The sequence below is a fragment of the Bicyclus anynana genome, chromosome 8, assembly GCF_947172395.1.
Source record: "Bicyclus anynana chromosome 8, ilBicAnyn1.1, whole genome shotgun sequence".
Classification (NCBI taxonomy): Eukaryota; Metazoa; Arthropoda; class Insecta; order Lepidoptera; family Nymphalidae; genus Bicyclus; species Bicyclus anynana.
Genome location: NC_069090.1, coordinates 7,944,861 through 7,962,375, shown reverse-complemented (window position 1 = coordinate 7,962,375; position 17,515 = coordinate 7,944,861). Strand labels below are relative to the sequence as shown.

Sequence of the window (17,515 nt, the reverse complement as noted above, 5' to 3'; positions counted from 1 at the left end):
AACTGTGTCACAAAAAGGAATAGTGGTACCATTATACAAAACTGGCCGGAGATCTACCCAATCAACTCTTGAGATGAGGTATTTATTTATTTTATTAGGTAGATGACTGATTGCCCATTAATTAGACCATTAGGACCGCCTTGAAAGTGATCAATAGATAGAAAATATTACAATATTTTCTTTTGCTTATTAGTTTTCTGCATACGTTTGTATTTTTGAAGTGGGTAGTATTTTTAAATTATTTTTTATATAAATAGCATAGATATATTTTAACAATAAATAATTTCGTCCCCGCGCCAAAACATTTCTGATTTTAAATAACATAAAAAACATAACTTTTAAAAAGAAAATCATCAAAATCGGAGTTAACGCTTACTTTATGTACCTATTATTTTACTCCATTAAAAGCCAATGCATGGAAGTCAGTGCATGAAAGCACTAAGTGATGAATTGATCTATCCATGGTGTATATTTCGTGCCAAGGAAAGACACAAGAGGAACAGCGAGTAAGAGAGGCTTTTGAGCCTATGCATTTCTGTAATTCGATCTGAAATATTTTCTTGTTTCGTTCTTTTTAGACCTCTTTTTGATTTCTTAATGATCTCAACAGAATGGTATTGTATTTAAATACAATCATGTTTCTTTCAGGATGTTTATAGAAAAGATTTTTTTTACTACACTTAATATATCTCTGACAATATTTAAGACTGTGTTAATTTACAAAAGGTATTTTATTTAAAAAAAAACCATTACAGCTTTTACAACTTTTTGAATCGTTGTATCTCAAAAACGGAGGCTCGTAGGTAATAAATAAATTACGCATTTTTTGTAGATAATTTTATGGTATACAATCTTATCTTTGGTATATTTATCATTAAGGAAGAAATCCTGAAAATCGCGAAAAAAAAATGTTTTTGACCTTTGACCTTTAGTTTTCCTTATAGGGGAAATATGGGGAACTTTTAAATTTTATTTTTAATCATATTTTAAACAATCTTACTGATTTACACCTTGTATGGGAATTTATGTAACTTCGAATGTCTAAAATAACCGGACTACCTACTATAAATTAGTTCTTTATTATTTTAGAGTACGAAGCTTTACGTCGACAAGGAAATCAGTGGTATACTCCGTCTACGTTTGAGACAGATGTTTTAGTCTGTGGTTATGGCAACAGCGAACTGTGAAGCCGGGAGCGAGCGCAGTGTGACCATCTTCAATTTAACGATTCTACTACAATTTGTTATAAAGCCTACCAAACCCTGCCACATACTGGAGTAAAAATTCCAAAATATTGCCAAATACTTAAATAGTAGATTAAAAAAATGTACCTATTATATTTTTATTCCTACAGAGAATAATTTATTTAAATTAGGCTTGAGCATTCTTAATATTCTGACTGTAGCTTCGTTTGGGTTTCATAATTTCACTAATTGGTTCGAATGCAACGCAAGCACAATCGCCAAGTTCACCAATGTCTTAATTAACGTGTATCACAAATAGTTAAAAAACCTGAATCGTGTTTTGTGTGTGTTTTTTTTTTCAATTTAACGGGTGCAGGTTGGGTCCCGGGTGGGTCTAATGAGCTACGATCCTAGCCTACTATAAAACGAAAAAGGTTTAATTCATAAATAGTTTTATCATGCTAAAATAATGACCTCTTTATAACGAATTCGTAAATAAAAATGATACGTTCTTGTCTATTTAATGCGTAATTTTTTTTTCATTTAATTTTTATTGAGTTGCGCTGCGTCTGCAAAAAGAATTTTAACATTGAATATTTTTGTGATTGTATCGTATCGAAAATTGTATTGAAAAGAATTATTGTGTAACTAAACTGTAACTCATTATAAACTCGTATATAATGAGTCTTTTTATAACAATCTACTATTTTAATACAAACATCAATCACTTTATAAAATTGGCAATATTTACCTAAATATTTTAAATATGTAACATTACAAAAGTTGTTCGTGCTTCAACTTTAATTTATCCAATATTATGTAATATTACTGGTTTTACTTATTAGTAAAGAGATATTATAAATAGAACACGAGAAGTACGTACAGGGAATTTCGACATATTATTATTGAGATACAGCAAATAAATTAGTAAATGATTTCCTACATCGCAATCCTGCCGAAAAACCAGGAAACTGCCACAAATGGCCACACTGAGCGAGCGGTAACTGGCTCAGTGACCTTCATTTGTGGTCTGTGTCAGTGACGAACTGACGAGCCCTATGAACATTATATTCTATACGAGTAGTCATGGTCATGCGTCAAACTCACAGTTAATAACGTCAACAAGACGTGACAAGACGCTATCCCTATTTCCTACTTCATAAAAATACATTATTCAGTTATCTGTGCCATCCGGCGGACTACGACGTACCGTGCTAGTGAATTGTGAATTAGAATACCGGTTTTCGGTCAAAGACTCTACAATTTTACTTTATTAAAACGTTTTCTGCTCTATATTTATGGTTATTGTTTTGAAAAAGTGCCATAGAAATGGATTTAACCGGTGAGTTTGGTCTATGCATTACTTGCACATGTAAATTGTCTATATCGACGTATTTATGTCGAATTAGCAAAACAAAATAGACACGTACCTACATATACTGCAGTCCAATGCTCTCGAAACTGTTACATACTTTCGCTACTTGCCACTTTGCTTTTTATTTTACTTTATCGCTTTGTTTGTGTTCTTAAATGAAATTATATTATTTATTTTATACATTTTTTATTATACTCTATTGTCTGCTCTCCTTTTTTAAATTCCAAGCTTAAGTAAAAATAAAAATACGGCACCCTTACTGAATTTGAATGTACCTCTAATAATTATTACATTTTAAAATTACTAGTATAAGTTTATTGTACGGAACCCTCTCGATACGTGATGAGATTGTGCATTATCTACGCCATATAAAAATGTTATCCATCTATATTTATAATAAATCCAGGTCAAATTCTGCATATTGGAGATATTTTGAAAATTTTACTATTAGGACATTATTATGTATAATCGATAATAAAGCCATTTTTTTTTTATTTTTTGTCTGCCTGTCTGTCCGTATTTTATTTTGACCGGTCATCACGTTGGAACTACTAAATGAATTCAAATTAAACATGGCACGATTTGACATACGAAGAAGTTTTGACATACTTTTTGTTGCATAATTGAAATCAGAAGGGGTAAACCAGGGTTAAAAGTCTATATGATAAGTCCTTTAGCTTTCAAGTTACATTTGTGAAAAATGAAAAATATTAAAAATAATTATTGTCATTCAAAAATTTTCAAATTTCTACTCCTAAAGAGTTGATTTTTTATAAAAATATAAATCGTATTTTGAGTTATAGTCTTGTAAAATGATTATTGGACTATTTATTATAATATAATACATGCGAAAATATAAATAGAAGGGGGCGAAATGAGTCAACACCTATTTCACCCCCTTCTATTATGTTTACATCTTCTTCTATGTTTACATAGATTTCAACGCGTACAAAGTCGCGGGCGTCCGCTAGTTCCCAAATATACTTACCTAATTACCTATTACGTTACCTTTATTAATTACCAAATATACTTACTTAATTATTAACATTCTTTTACTCGCCAACATCAACTGAACCATCGCGATATTATTTATTTTTATTTAGTTAATATTCTTCAAAAAACATATTTAAGTTAAGCCTAACCATAGTGCAACACAAACCACAGTTGGTTTTACTGTGCACTGGTTAAAATATAAATAAATATAACATAAACTTTGTATAGAACTTTCTCCTAAGTTCACGACTCACGTCTTCGCAATTTACCTAGAAGTAGAAACTGGTTTTAATACATACAGGTAGGTTAATGTCCGTGTTTGTATTTGACGGCCTCCGTGGCGCAGTGGTATGCGTGGTGGATTTACAAGACGGAGGTCCTGGGTTCGATTCCCAGCTGGGCCGATTAAGGTTTTCTTATTTGGTCCAGGTCTGGCTGGTGGGAGGCTTTAGCCGTGGTTAGTTACCACCCTACCGACAAAGTCGTACCGCCAAACGATTTAGCGTTCCGGTACGATGTCGTGTAGAAACCGAAAGGGGTTGACTTTCATCCTCCTCCTATCAAGTTAGTCCGCTTCCATCTTAGATTGCATTGTCACTTACTATCAGGTGAGATTGTAGTCAAGGGCTAACTTGTAAAGAATAAAAAAAAAATCGACAAAAAAAGTTTAATTTTTGGGTCCCAGTTATAGTTAACAAGTGCATTTTTAAAATATTAGCCTGTGTCTATGGCCGGCCGCATATACTCGTTTTCCGTATGCGTTTTCCTAATGCGTAATATCGATTTGGAATTCCGTGAGACTACCGCAAACTACGTTTTTTTTCATTCGGAATGTATATTGCCGCAAGGGCTAACATTCGTTACGTACTCGCGGAATTTGTCCCATTCGGAAAAAACGTACGTATGAGTCATTTAATGTATTTTATATACATATAGGTATTTCATACATTCGGTTTTCCGAACACGGAAAACGGATTCGAAAAACGAGTGTGCGGCCGGCCTTAGTCGTGCACCCAAAGAGTATAATACTACTAGCTGACGCCATGCGGTTTCACCCGCGTGGTTTCCGTTCCCGTAGGAATACGCGGATAATATATAGCCTATAGCCTTCCTCGATAAATAGCTAACACTGAAAGAATTTTTCAAATCGGACCGGTAGTTCCTGAGATTAGCGCGTTCGACTAAACAAACAAACTTTATAATATATAGATACTCTTTGGGTACACTATACGTTTTAAATACCATCTGAGACCCGCGGCGCGTTGGATGGGGCCCCATAAAAATTGTCACGTACCTACCTAATTTGTTTTTAATGTTACGAATGAATACGGCCTCACTTGCTGGGTGTTTTCAACATCCTAATTCTGATATAAATATTATAAAGCTGAAGAGTTTGTTTGTTTGTTTGTTTGACTGAACGCGCTAATCTCAGGAACTACTGGTCCGATTTGAAAAATTCTTTCGTTGTTAGATAGCACATTTATCGACGAAGGCTATAGGCTATATATTATCCTCATATTCCTACGGGAACAGGAACCACGCGGGTAAAACCGCGCGGCGTCAGCTAGTTCTGATATAAAACACTGTTCATCCATTAAATAGATAAGTGAAGGTCGTTTCTAATATATAAATAAAGAAAATTTAATTAGTACCTATCTGTTTCTGACTTGTCTATAAAATAAGCTGTAAATTGGTTGCATAAATATTGTGAAGATGACGTACTAGGATCGCCAGGCTACAATCAAATCAAAGTTCGGACAAGCCAGCCTGTAAAACCGGCATTTATGTTTTCATTTAGTAAACATATAATTATGTATATATTTTAAAAAGTGTTTACAAAAACTATACTAAAGAAATAAGATGGAGTATTTTTTATTGATAATGAATAATGTTATTAGGTACGTAAATTCGTTGCATTAGAGCTTTTATATATACAGATACACTAGTTTTTGTTTTATTTAAAAATACCAAATAGTTATGACTTTACATGCATTCAAAGTACGCATAAATATCGACTCCCGCTAACGGTCGCGAGCCTTTTTAAGAGGGCCATAATACTCACTTATTAGTAATTACAGATTTCTTGTACTAATTTTATTTAAGTAATAGTCACTTATGCCTAATTACAGATTTCTGGGCCCACTGAGCGGGCTTTGCAATAGTCCAAGTATTTTTCCAATGATCCGATTTGTCTCTACTATCATAATTCATAAGGCATTTATGTACTACGCAGTTTACAGGTGATTTAGTATTTGATACAATACCTATTTCGTTTTCAGTTGACGAGTACATTGAGGGCCTGTTCTCTGATGAAGCATTTAAGCAGCCTTCAGATACCAAAAAGCCCGAAGACCTTGATATAACTATACCGGAATGGTACGATGAAATAAAATACAGCAAGTAAGTACATAAGCCACTTATAGCAGATAATAATAATAATTATATACTTTGATTGAACACGATCTCGTAACTTAGACGCGTGCAATGATGCTAATTGCAATGCGGTAGGTAGGTAATAAATATAAATCCTACCGATTAAATCTATAGTAATATTATAAAGCTGAAGAGTTTCTTTGTTTGATTGAACGCGCTAATCTCAGGAAGAAATGGTCCGATTTGAAATTTTTTTTTTAGTGTTAGATAGCCCATTTATCGAGGAACGCTATAGGCTATATATTATCCCCGTATTCCTACGGGAACGGGAACCACGCGGGTGAAACCGCGCGGCTTCAGCTAGTATATAATATAGGTACTAAACTATCCTTATAATAAATCTGTAGAGGTCAATTTCTGAACATGAAATATATTTCCAAAATAAGTATCAGGATTAGTAATCGGTACTGATGCCAAAAATGCAATCAGTAGCATTTTGTCTGCCTGTCGGTCTGTTCGTTATGGAAACAAAAACTACTCGCCGGATTTTAACGAAACTTGGTACAATTATTCTTCATACTCCTTGGCAGGTTATAGTATATGTCGTAAAAATCGTAGAGCCATTAATAAAAATATGGACAGAACCGCTGACCTAACCTTGGTCATCGGCTCTGCCAATTACAATAGGTATGCTATGCTTAACCTCACTAATCGCTTACACAATACTACTCTTAATTTTACTATTTTACCCTGGTAGTTGTGGTAGAGGAAGTACATCGAGCAAGTCCCAGGACTTGTGACCATTGGGTGTGGTTTAAAGGCGCCTTTTAATACTAGTAAACACTCACCAACCCTGCCCGACATGCTCTCCATGCCCACAGTAAACAATTTAAGATCAATAATTACTTCATCACGAAACATTATCGAACAAAATCACTAACGCGACAAGCAGCATGACGCCTCAAGCTGCTCAACAAAGAATTGAACCAATTAATAGCCCAAGTCACTAATCACTTTCCTTTTCTTAATAACACTACTTAACACTTCACTATTTCACTATACTTAACAAGTAGAAGACGATTATTCCATCTTAAAAACGCGATTAGAACTGAATTACTAAATCAGCAGACTACGGAGACAGACGGAGGCAGGATGCCTCACTAGAGTGAATACACAGTGACGATACACGCGTACGCGCCATTTGGGACGCGATGCCATTGGATGAGGGTTACGTGATCTCCTATTGGTCGATCGCCGCCACGTTCGTTATGGTGGTAACGTTTTACAATCTTAATTACTTCAAGAGTAAATAATCAAAACCTAATTACATGAAAACTTGATTCTAAATTTATTAAATTAATTAACGTAGATTTTGCTGACCATTACGACAGCAAAATCTCAACACAGAACCTAAAGAGTTTCTTTTCTACTGCTGTCACCTATCATCATTACTTGAGAGACTAATTATTAATTAAATCAAAACGGAATAGTATTTTGACTGCAAAATGATCAGACCACTAGATAACAAGTCGATTCGAAATAACCACAGAGCAAACATGACAACTATTAGGTCTGAGGCCATAGAGCCCTCAGTGAGCCAAGCTTCCCCGGCGACACGGCCATACTGACGTGCGGTGCGTGCTCTGCAGCGCCTCCAGTTCTTTTCTGTAAATAAAAAAAAAAATTCTGAAGCTAGGTACTTTCACAATTAACCTAGGCTTTGTTTGAATCTAGAAACTTGTGTTTTTCGAATAGTTAGTTACCTTAAACAAGGCTGAACTTTAGTATCTAAAATTAAAATGTTTAGTTATCTTGGCTGAACGTGACAAGGCTGAACTATAAGACGTGTGACAACACAAACTTGCTATGAATGTTGAGAAAGAGAATAATTATAAGTTCATATTGACACTGCTTGCTACACGCGACAACAGCTAATGATTCATATGTACACTGCTCGCTCCACGCGACAACAGATAATAATAATTTATATTGACACTGCTCGCTCCACGCGACAACAGGTAAATATTATAATTATAAAATAAGTAAGTATGTTGTGTTTTAAGTGTACACGTAGACACTGCTCATAATTTTCATATGAATACAGTTATAACGTGGTGTGTAGTATAGGTAGGGAATCAGGTGAGATAGATCCACGTAGAAGGCTATAGGGGAGTTTGGGAAGGTCGATGCTGTGTCCTTTGAGTGCCACATGGCATCTTTTATCAGTTATAAACGACTCCACGCCGCCAATAAGTAAAATTATAAGTATTCTCATTACTCTTTCTTTTAAAGTGTTTGTGATGATGTTTGTGTAAATGTTAAAATAATTGAAACTATATTCACCGGGAATAAATAGTCCACGCAGTGGTCGATGTAGTAGACGACACAGGCAGCACGCCAGCTCCAGCGGTCGCAATAGCCGCAGGCTGCAACGACTGCAGAAGTAGTAGCGGGCTGCGCGGCTGTAGTGGCGTTAGACGTTTGACACCGTTGATACCAGAGGCAACTCGGCCGCCTGAAGATCACCAGGGCGAGCAGGTCGCCTCAATTGGTTATCTGTGACCCTGCAAGGCCTTCAATGACGACCAGATACCGCTCTTGAGCACTGTGTACTTCACTATAAGGATTGCTAAACAAAGGTGAAGCGACGTTTGATTGTTTTTAATTAAAACCAAGTAGTCTCCTTACTAATAGTGTTTTTTTTTTCTACAACCGCCTCGGCCATTCTTCTTTGGATGTAAACATGCAGGGCTTCTATATTGATGACCCTACTGTCAAAGTCAACTAGACTGAGAAGTTTAGGTACTACACAATTTTGACTACATACAAGAAGTGTTAACGAAGCTATACCAAATATTGTATGTACTTTACAGTAAAAAGAGCATTGCAAATAACCAAAGATAGTATTTCGTTACCTGGAGTCACTATGTGTAGTTCGTTGCAATGCCTGTCACAATAAGTCTTGGAAGCTTCTGAGGAATTGTCTTCCATCATCAATAATTTATTTTGGGGATGTAAAGAGGCGGAGAAGTTCTTAAAGTAAACCCTTGGTACAATCTGAATTAAATGAAAAGTAAGAGACGCAATCTAACTAAGGAAAATGCCGTACGCCACGTAAACGCAATATCTATTTTGAAATTATCGGTAAAAGATTCGCACACTCGGCTCAAACCGTCGCGGTTTTTAACTAAAAGTACTCGACTCGCAAACGCATAACGTTTGCAAACGATAAATCTTAAAAGTAATACAGATTGCAACGTAATGAACATTTCTCAATTTTTTTTTTTTTTTTTTTTTTCTTTTTTTTTTTCTCTTTTTCTTTTTATTTTTTATTTTTCTCTTTGTCTTTTACGTTATTACATTATTTATTTGGATGCGATATGGCGACACGGGCATCACGGCAACCATTGCCGATTCAACTCAATGACGCATCAATATTAAATTGTCAAAACTATTTTACGGTTTTAAGTCCAACTTAGTTACCACAAGAAAAACCGTTAAGCGGTAACTGAGGGTAGTTATCAAATAAAATTAATTTCATCAGGGATTTCACAAATTTCAAATTAAGTTGCACTTTCATTGTCAATGTCAGGATTTGGTACAGATTGACCGGCAGAAAGGGATCGCTGGAGCGATACCACTTCTGATGTCGTAAAAATCGTAGAGCCATTAATAAAAATATGGACAGAACCGCTGACCTAACCTTGGTCATCGGCTCTGCCAATTACAATAGGTATGCTATGCTTAACCTCACTAATCGCTTACACAATACTACTCTTAATTTTACTATTTTACCCTGGTAGTTGTGGTAGAGGAAGTACATCGAGCAAGTCCCAGGACTTGTGACCATTGGGTGTGGTTTAAAGGCGCCTTTTAATACTAGTAAACACTCACCAACCCTGCCCGACATGCTCTCCATGCCCACAGTAAACAATTTAAGATCAATAATTACTTCATCACGAAACATTATCGAACAAAATCACTAACGCGACAAGCAGCATGACGCCTCAAGCTGCTCAACAAAGAATTGAACCAATTAATAGCCCAAGTCACTAATCACTTTCCTTTTCTTAATAACACTACTTAACACTTCACTATTTCACTATACTTAACAAGTAGAAGACGATTATTCCATCTTAAAAACGCGATTAGAACTGAATTACTAAATCAGCAGACTACGGAGACAGACGGAGGCAGGATGCCTCACTAGAGTGAATACACAGTGACGATACACGCGTACGCGCCATTTGGGACGCGATGCCATTGGATGAGGGTTACGTGATCTCCTATTGGTCGATCGCCGCCACGTTCGTTATGGTGGTAACGTTTTACAATCTTAATTACTTCAAGAGTAAATAATCAAAACCTAATTACATGAAAACTTGATTCTAAATTTATTAAATTAATTAACGTAGATTTTGCTGACCATTACGACAGCAAAATCTCAACACAGAACCTAAAGAGTTTCTTTTCTACTGCTGTCACCTATCATCATTACTTGAGAGACTAATTATTAATTAAATCAAAACGGAATAGTATTTTGACTGCAAAATGATCAGACCACTAGATAACAAGTCGATTCGAAATAACCACAGAGCAAACATGACAACTATTAGGTCTGAGGCCATAGAGCCCTCAGTGAGCCAAGCTTCCCCGGCGACATATACTTTTCTTCACGATATGATCAATAGGAGCAGATCAGTGAAGGGAAATGTTGGGAAAACGGTAGAAGTTACTCCATTTTTACAGCGATACTGCTGTAAGGGTTGGATTAAAGAGGTCTAAGGGCGGACGAAGTCGCGGGCGTCCGCTAGTATTATAAATAAATTGTATAAAAAATAACATGAAATTGGAAAATTTCAATAATAATATTTGGTTCAAGTACATGAACAGTCAAAGAGATTCCATGTGGGCCATTCTTGTTTGAGAGTTTAAGGTTTTAAGGTTTACCAATCCTTGGATCTCTGGATCCACTGAACCGATTTCAAAATTTCTTTTACCAATTGAGAGCTACGTTATTTGTGAGAGTCATATACTATATTTTATCCCCTTTACCTACCCATGGCAACGGAAAGTACGCAGGGCGTCTGCTAGTTAGTATTGGTACAGATAGAAGTTGGTTTTTGATGTGAAACATCTATAGCCACACATAAAACCGATTTCTAACGTGGCGACGCATGCCGTGGCGACGCGTCGCCAGGCTATATGATGGTATATATATACAGTCTATATGCACTAGTGTGTACGGTGTGGCGACGCGTCGCCATGCGCAATCGACTGTGCGATTCTCTCTCGCTACACTGAACTCGGATACCTATAGTGTACCTTTACACCGTAGTGGATACAGTGTTGTTAACTTTTTAACCGACTTCAAAAAGGAGGAGGTTCTCAATTCGGTCGGTATTTTTTTTTTTTTTTGTTTTTTTTTTTTTTTTTTATGTATGTACACCGATTACTCAAAGACGCCTGGACCGATTTCAAAAATTCTTTTTTTGTTTGAAACGGTATAGCCCCCATTTGGTCCCATTGCCATCATGTCAAGATCTGATGGTGGAATCCTGGAGAAATTGAGGGGAACTTTCGAAAATTATATGGGTGTCTAGTGTGTTCGTATACTTTTCCATTTAGTACTTTTAAGCACTATAATTTCATGAAGGTTTAAAGTCGATCTGATGATGAAGACCAAGGTCAATTAAGGGAACTCCTTAACGGTTTACGGTAGCTACCTTGTGCTTGGGCTTGATTAATTTGTATTGCTGAGAATTTTGTACCAAGATGGGTTGTGACTGTCATTAGGAGTCTGATGTATTCGTTTGAGATGAAATTTTACACTAAAAATGGAAAAATAATAAAAATTTTAATAAAAAATACAACCGACTTCAAAACCTAAAAACGTACCCACTAAACTAAAAAGTGAAAAATAACATCATAATATGTTCTACCTGCTGATCAGTATGAAGGCGGTGCTTAGCTGGTGTTGACTTAATTAAAGCCATTTCTGACAGGACCACATGAAACAACACTGTCTGCAAAATCTAAATCTGTAAGATATTCTCACATGGCTTGAATTAATACATCACCGGCTTAGCACCGCCTTCATACTGATCAGCAGGTAGAACATATTATGATGTTATTTTTCACTTTTTAGTTTAGTGGGTACGTTTTTAGGTTTTGAAGTCGGTTGTATTTTTTATTAAAATTTTTATTATACAAAATAATGTCGATGTTTCACATCTGCCAGGCGTCCCGTAACGGCTCACTTTTTTTTTGTTACACTTTTACACTTAAACCATTAAACCGATTTTGAGTTTTATTTCACCAAAGAAGGCTAAGCTCCGGCCATCCCTGCAACTTCCCGCTGATTTTGAATAAAAAGCTTTCGTTTTTCTAACACTGGCCACAGACAGTCAAGTCTATAATTACTTGACCGTCTGTGGCCGCCGTAATTTTTAAATATTTCGTAGTTATTTGAAAAATATTTTTTTAAAGTAGGTTTAGTTATTAGTTTTCCACCTCAGCAATAATTCATATTATGTAGGTGGGTTCTCTCTGCTTGGGTTTCTGTTTGCTAATTGCAGAGTAAAAAGGTGGTAAGCGTTCGTGGATGTCAGCAAAATACTGTAGGTAAGTACTTAAATAAAATTGACGTATTTTTTATGAAGGTTTCATTACAGTATTTTGCTGCTATCAAGGTTACCATTGATTGATGTACCTAGTTACCTAACACCTCTATGCTAGATACACAATATTATTATTTTCTAGACGTACCGATGTAAAGTTTCCAGAACATCATCTAGCTAGCCTAAGTATATGTATTACCGCTCAAAGATTTTCTCAGTGGGGTACGCGATTATTCAAATAAAAATCTTATTTTCTTCAACAGTCAAATTTATATAGGGGGGGGGGGGGTGGGGGGGAGTTAGTAAGGGGTTCGCTGTCACTTGGAAATTTTAACAGGGGTTCGTGGAGCCGAAAGTTTGAGAAACCCTGGTCTATAATAATAAATATAGTATTATTATAGACCAGGCACTGCCTAAAGGCAGTTAAAGTTGTTATCCCCTTATTTTCATGGGAACGGAAATTACGCGGATGAGACTTTATTGAATCAATCCACTATTGGCATACTCTTGATAGGTATCAATTGCAGGGCACGTCGATTCTACTGGGACAACTGCTTCCAATTGACGTCATCCATGCTGTTGGGCCTGGTCGCCGTGTTCGCGGTGCCCTCCATCCTGCGAGTGCTGGTCAGCACGCGGCGGTCCAACTCCACCTTCACGGCGTACAAGAGATACCTCTCCACTCTGTTGCACGTCGTGTCCTGGTTCGAGAATGAGTTGACACCTGGCAGCATGTGAGTCTATACTCTACGAAATATGACTATTGTGACAAGGGTGAAAGGCTCCCTCGGCCATTCAGTACATTCGTAGGGCGTAGGTTCGAACCACAGAACAGACAACGCTAAAAGCTAACGCTGTTCGAATCTATCGAATCCAAGGCAAAGGTCAGGCCACTGGGCTATCTCGTATCGTAGGTAACTTATTAGTGCTTTATTAGTCCAATAAGTAGGTACTTAGATCATGTTCAGTCATATCGATAATGAGTTGACACCTGGCAGTGTGTGAGTGATATGATCTACTATAAATATACCGTTCGAAGTGTGACAATTGAGACAAGGGAGGTTCAAACCTTTCGAATCGAAGGCTAAGGTCAGGCCACTGGGCTATCTAACACGTATCGTAGGTAACGTGCTTTATTAGTCCAATATGTAGGTACATAGATCAACATCTTTAGTCATATCCTGGATCGAGAATGAGTTGACACCTGACAGTGTGTGAGTGATATGCTTTACTATATCTTTACCGTTCGAAGTGTGACATTTGTGACAAGGTGAAAGGGGGACCGGGCCCTTCGGTACATTCGTAGGGCGTAGGTTCGAACCAATCGAATTGAAGGCAGAGGTCAGGCCACTGGGCTATCACGTCTTTTAGTATCACGTATCGTAGGCAACTTATTAGTGCTTTATTAGTCCAATAAGTAGGTACTTAGATCATGTTCAGTCATATCCTGAATCGATAATGAGTTGACACCTGGCAGTGTGTGAGTCATATGCTCTACTATATCTTTACCGTTTGAAATGTGACATTTGTGACAAGGGTGAAAGGCCCGCTCAGCCATTCAATATATTCGCAGGGCGTAGGTTCGAACCTATCGAATTGAAGGCAGAGGTATCGTAGGTAACGTGCTTTATTAGTCCAATATTATGTAGGTACTTAGATCAACATCTTTTGTCATGTCCTGAATCGGACTATGAAAATACCTATAGGTTTTCTTTTAATTGGCTGCGTATATTATATCTCGACCCACGGCTCTAACCCAGGACCTTGAGAACCGAAAGCACATATGCTAACTACTGAACCGACGAAGCAGCTGGGTTGGGATTTGGTGTTGACAGTTAATATAAGGTTACTTAAACTCAAAATTAATTTATTTCAATTAGGCTTACTTTACAAGCACTTAAGGTTAATTATCGTTAAGCGTTAACGAATTACTTTTATTAAATTATTATAGATCATGGAGATCACTGCTAGCAGTTCGCACACGACACGCCAAAGCCAGCGTCTCCGCTAACCTGAAAGGTCAGGGAATCGTATCGCAACGTGACCTAGCCCTCACTCAGTTCGGCTTTGTCGGCTTTACCATCCTTAAGCCAGAGAAATTCGGTCTGCATGAGATCGAGGAGAGCGATTGGGAAGCATACAACCACTTCTGGAGTATTGTTGGAAGCGCCATCGGTTTGGAAGACAGGTAACGAATATGACAAAATTAATATGCAGTAACTGATGGACATTGGGGTCCCAAAGTGCTGGAATGGCGACCCCTCACGGAAAGCGCAGTATTGGTCGACCCTCACTAGATAACCGAGCACATCAAGCGGGTTGCAGAGAGCCGCTGGATGCTGGCGGCTCGAGACCGTGATGTTTGGAAGTCTATACAAGAGGCTTATGTCCAGTAGAAGACGTCCATCGGCTGATGATGATGATGATGATGATGAACTGCGATGGTTACAGCAATCAGTGGAAAGTCTTGATTCTACTTCCAATAATTTAATACTTCTCTCATCCTCTATTATTCCTCAATATTATTATCAAACTGCGCAATGATCTGTGTCAGGACAATTCTTGAAGTAGGTATGAAGTTCAAGAATTGTCACACTAAGAAGATCTAATCATCTAAGATACTCTTTATGTTTTTGTTTTCCCTATGTCCCTGTCACCCTACCTTATCCACGATTACTATCAAGTTAGATAGAGTTGTAGCTAAGCGCTAAAATAGTAATATGAAAAAGCTGTACATAATTTGAATATCAAAAAGGGCTCTTCGTCGATGTTATTAGGTTAATAACTCCACTTAACCAACACTTTTGTAATCATTTTGATACCGTTACTTCATCATCAACCCATATTCGGCGCACTGCTGAACTCGAGTCTATTCTCATGACTCTTGCTTACCAGGTACAATATATGCCGAAAGAACATCCAAGAAACTCGGGAAGTTTGTCAAATTCTTCTCCATAGAGTTTGGACGCCGTGCTTGGAGAATGTGCCCGAATACTTCGAGCACATGGCTCGGGTGTTGTTGGACGGGTTGTGGTGCGTCAACCCGACCATCCACCTCGACTCCATGATATACTGGACCAAGTACATGTGCGACGTGCCCGGGTATGTTTACACTGAGGCTGATAGACTGAAGTTGCAAGAAAGGATTAGAGAACAGTTGAAAGGCAGATCGGAAGACACTGGTAAGTAACTACGAATCGAACTTTTGCAAACAGGGCATCTGCCCTGTAGGCCTAGCATGTGACCAACGACATATTTCGTGGAGAAAAAATAGACAAATGTCGGCCAATGGCGAAGGAGTATTGTCAGTCCCATCTATCCCAAAGCAATGAAAGGAATTAGCGATATTTTCGGTGATTTCATGAAAATTGGAGATTCCTTTTATTATCTTTTGTGTTAATGTTATGGCATAGTTTTATAAAATCACCAAAATATAGTGTGTAATGAGAGGTATATTTATAAGTTTCTTTAAGTCATTGATCTCAAACTTTGACGAGTAAGAGTCTCGATTAGCATTTCAGACACAAGTTTAATGTCGTACATCCATACTTAGGGGATTGTTAGGGTTCGAGATTTGCTTTGACTGCAATTAGTTACATAGATATTGTATTTTTCCAGGTGTGGACAGTGCAAGTTTAATAGCAAAAGCGCCATTCGAACTGCCCAACAACCCGCCTCGTTTGTTATACCTCCATGACTACGACAAACTAGAAACAGTGCCAGCATACAAAAGACTTCCGTTCCCAGCGAAATACAAAATTGGCCTCAAAGCGAGAATCGTCGCACTCTACAGAACATACTTAGGCCGTTTATACTTCAATATGCAATATAGGTTTAGTTTACTTCTCATGAAGTACTTCCCGTATATGGCATTCTTTAGATTCGGCGTATTCCAATCGTACGTGAACATTTTTGTGGAAGATCCGATCGACAACGAAGAGCTGAAGCCGAATTCTTATTATTACCAACCGCGACCTTCTCCGCCGTTGTATAAGGAAATATTGTCTCTAATATGGTGACCTACGAATGTGTTGCTTTGAATGAATAAAAAAATATAAAAAATGGACTACGATAGCCTCATCCCCATTCTATGAAGGCTACAAGCTTCTACTATAAAATGAAATTCTAGTATATCTAGCTATCTGCTCTCGTTCAAAACTAGGTATAATTATAAGTGCATATCAAGTGGTCTGTCTACTAAAATATACCAATATGACATATCACGGACGAGATTATGAATCAAGAAAATCAGTCCAAAAAATTTATGAAGTATGGCTTAAGCCGGATTTATATTTGTCTGACGTGTCGTGTCGTGACGCATCAGAACAGAATCGGTATCCATACATTTGTATGAAGCCATCGCTACATGTCACAACACATAAGTGTTATCGTTGCCATATAAAATGTATGATACCGATTCTGTTCTGATGAGTCACGACACGACACGACAGACAAATATAAATCCGGCTTTATGCAGAACAGTATTACGACTATGTAGAGTTTATGTTTATATAAACGTTAGCTGTTATTAAGATATTTTAGTTTTATATTTATATTATTAATAAAGATTATTATTTAAAAAATGTCAGTATTATTAAATAGGTATATTTCTTACCTTTTTGATCAAAGCTGAAGAAAATCTGAAGAATGGTTTAGAGATAAACTACGATTGGAAATAAATAGAATAGATTGCATCTTAACTTTGATTTAAAAATCTTTAAATAGTTTCAAAAACTTAAAAACACGCTTTTAACACGCACTAAAAATTACAAATATTGGATTTAAGTCACGTGACTATTCATTTCGTATTCCTGACGGCAAACCATTTCATTTGATATCCATATCATGGTGGATTTCAAACAGCTAGTCCACCATCTTGGGGAGGCCGCCATATTGGATGTGTAATGACGTTTCTTAGCTAGTCATGTATTGTCATCAGAACTCATTTATTCATTTATTTATTGAGAATA

At 37.0% G+C, this 17,515-nt stretch overlaps 1 protein-coding gene across 3 annotated transcripts; it reads left to right on the top strand.

The window, feature by feature from the left end:
- Window positions 1-2,240: 2,240 nt before the first annotated feature.
- On the top strand, window positions 2,241-17,330 carry LOC112055256 (uncharacterized). Of its 3 annotated transcripts, XM_024095279.2 has the most exons (6): window positions 2,242-2,526; window positions 5,832-5,952; window positions 13,073-13,279; window positions 14,497-14,733; window positions 15,441-15,727; window positions 16,164-17,330. In XM_024095279.2, the coding sequence occupies exons 1-6, from the start codon at window positions 2,514-2,516 to the stop codon at window positions 16,562-16,564; spliced, it is 1,266 nt and encodes a 421-aa protein (XP_023951047.2). In that variant the 5' UTR covers window positions 2,242-2,513; the 3' UTR covers window positions 16,565-17,330. The 3 variants fall into 3 exon arrangements, with proteins under 3 accessions (XP_052739227.1, XP_023951047.2, XP_023951048.2); XM_052883267.1 differs by lacking the exon at window positions 5,832-5,952 and having other exon boundaries at window positions 2,241-2,526; XM_024095280.2 differs by lacking the exons at window positions 2,242-2,526; window positions 5,832-5,952 and adding an exon at window positions 12,515-12,549.
- Window positions 17,331-17,515: the final 185 nt, after the last annotated feature.

What these genes read in the sequence shown, in the direction of transcription:
- LOC112055256 (XM_024095279.2), top strand. An exon ending in GAGTTGACACCTGGCAGCAT is followed by an intron (nt 13,280 to 14,496) that starts GTGAGTCTATAC and finishes AAATTATTATAG; the next exon opens with ATCATGGAGATCACTGCTAG. An exon ending in AGGCAGATCGGAAGACACTG is followed by an intron (nt 15,728 to 16,163) that starts GTAAGTAACTAC and finishes GTATTTTTCCAG; the next exon opens with GTGTGGACAGTGCAAGTTTA.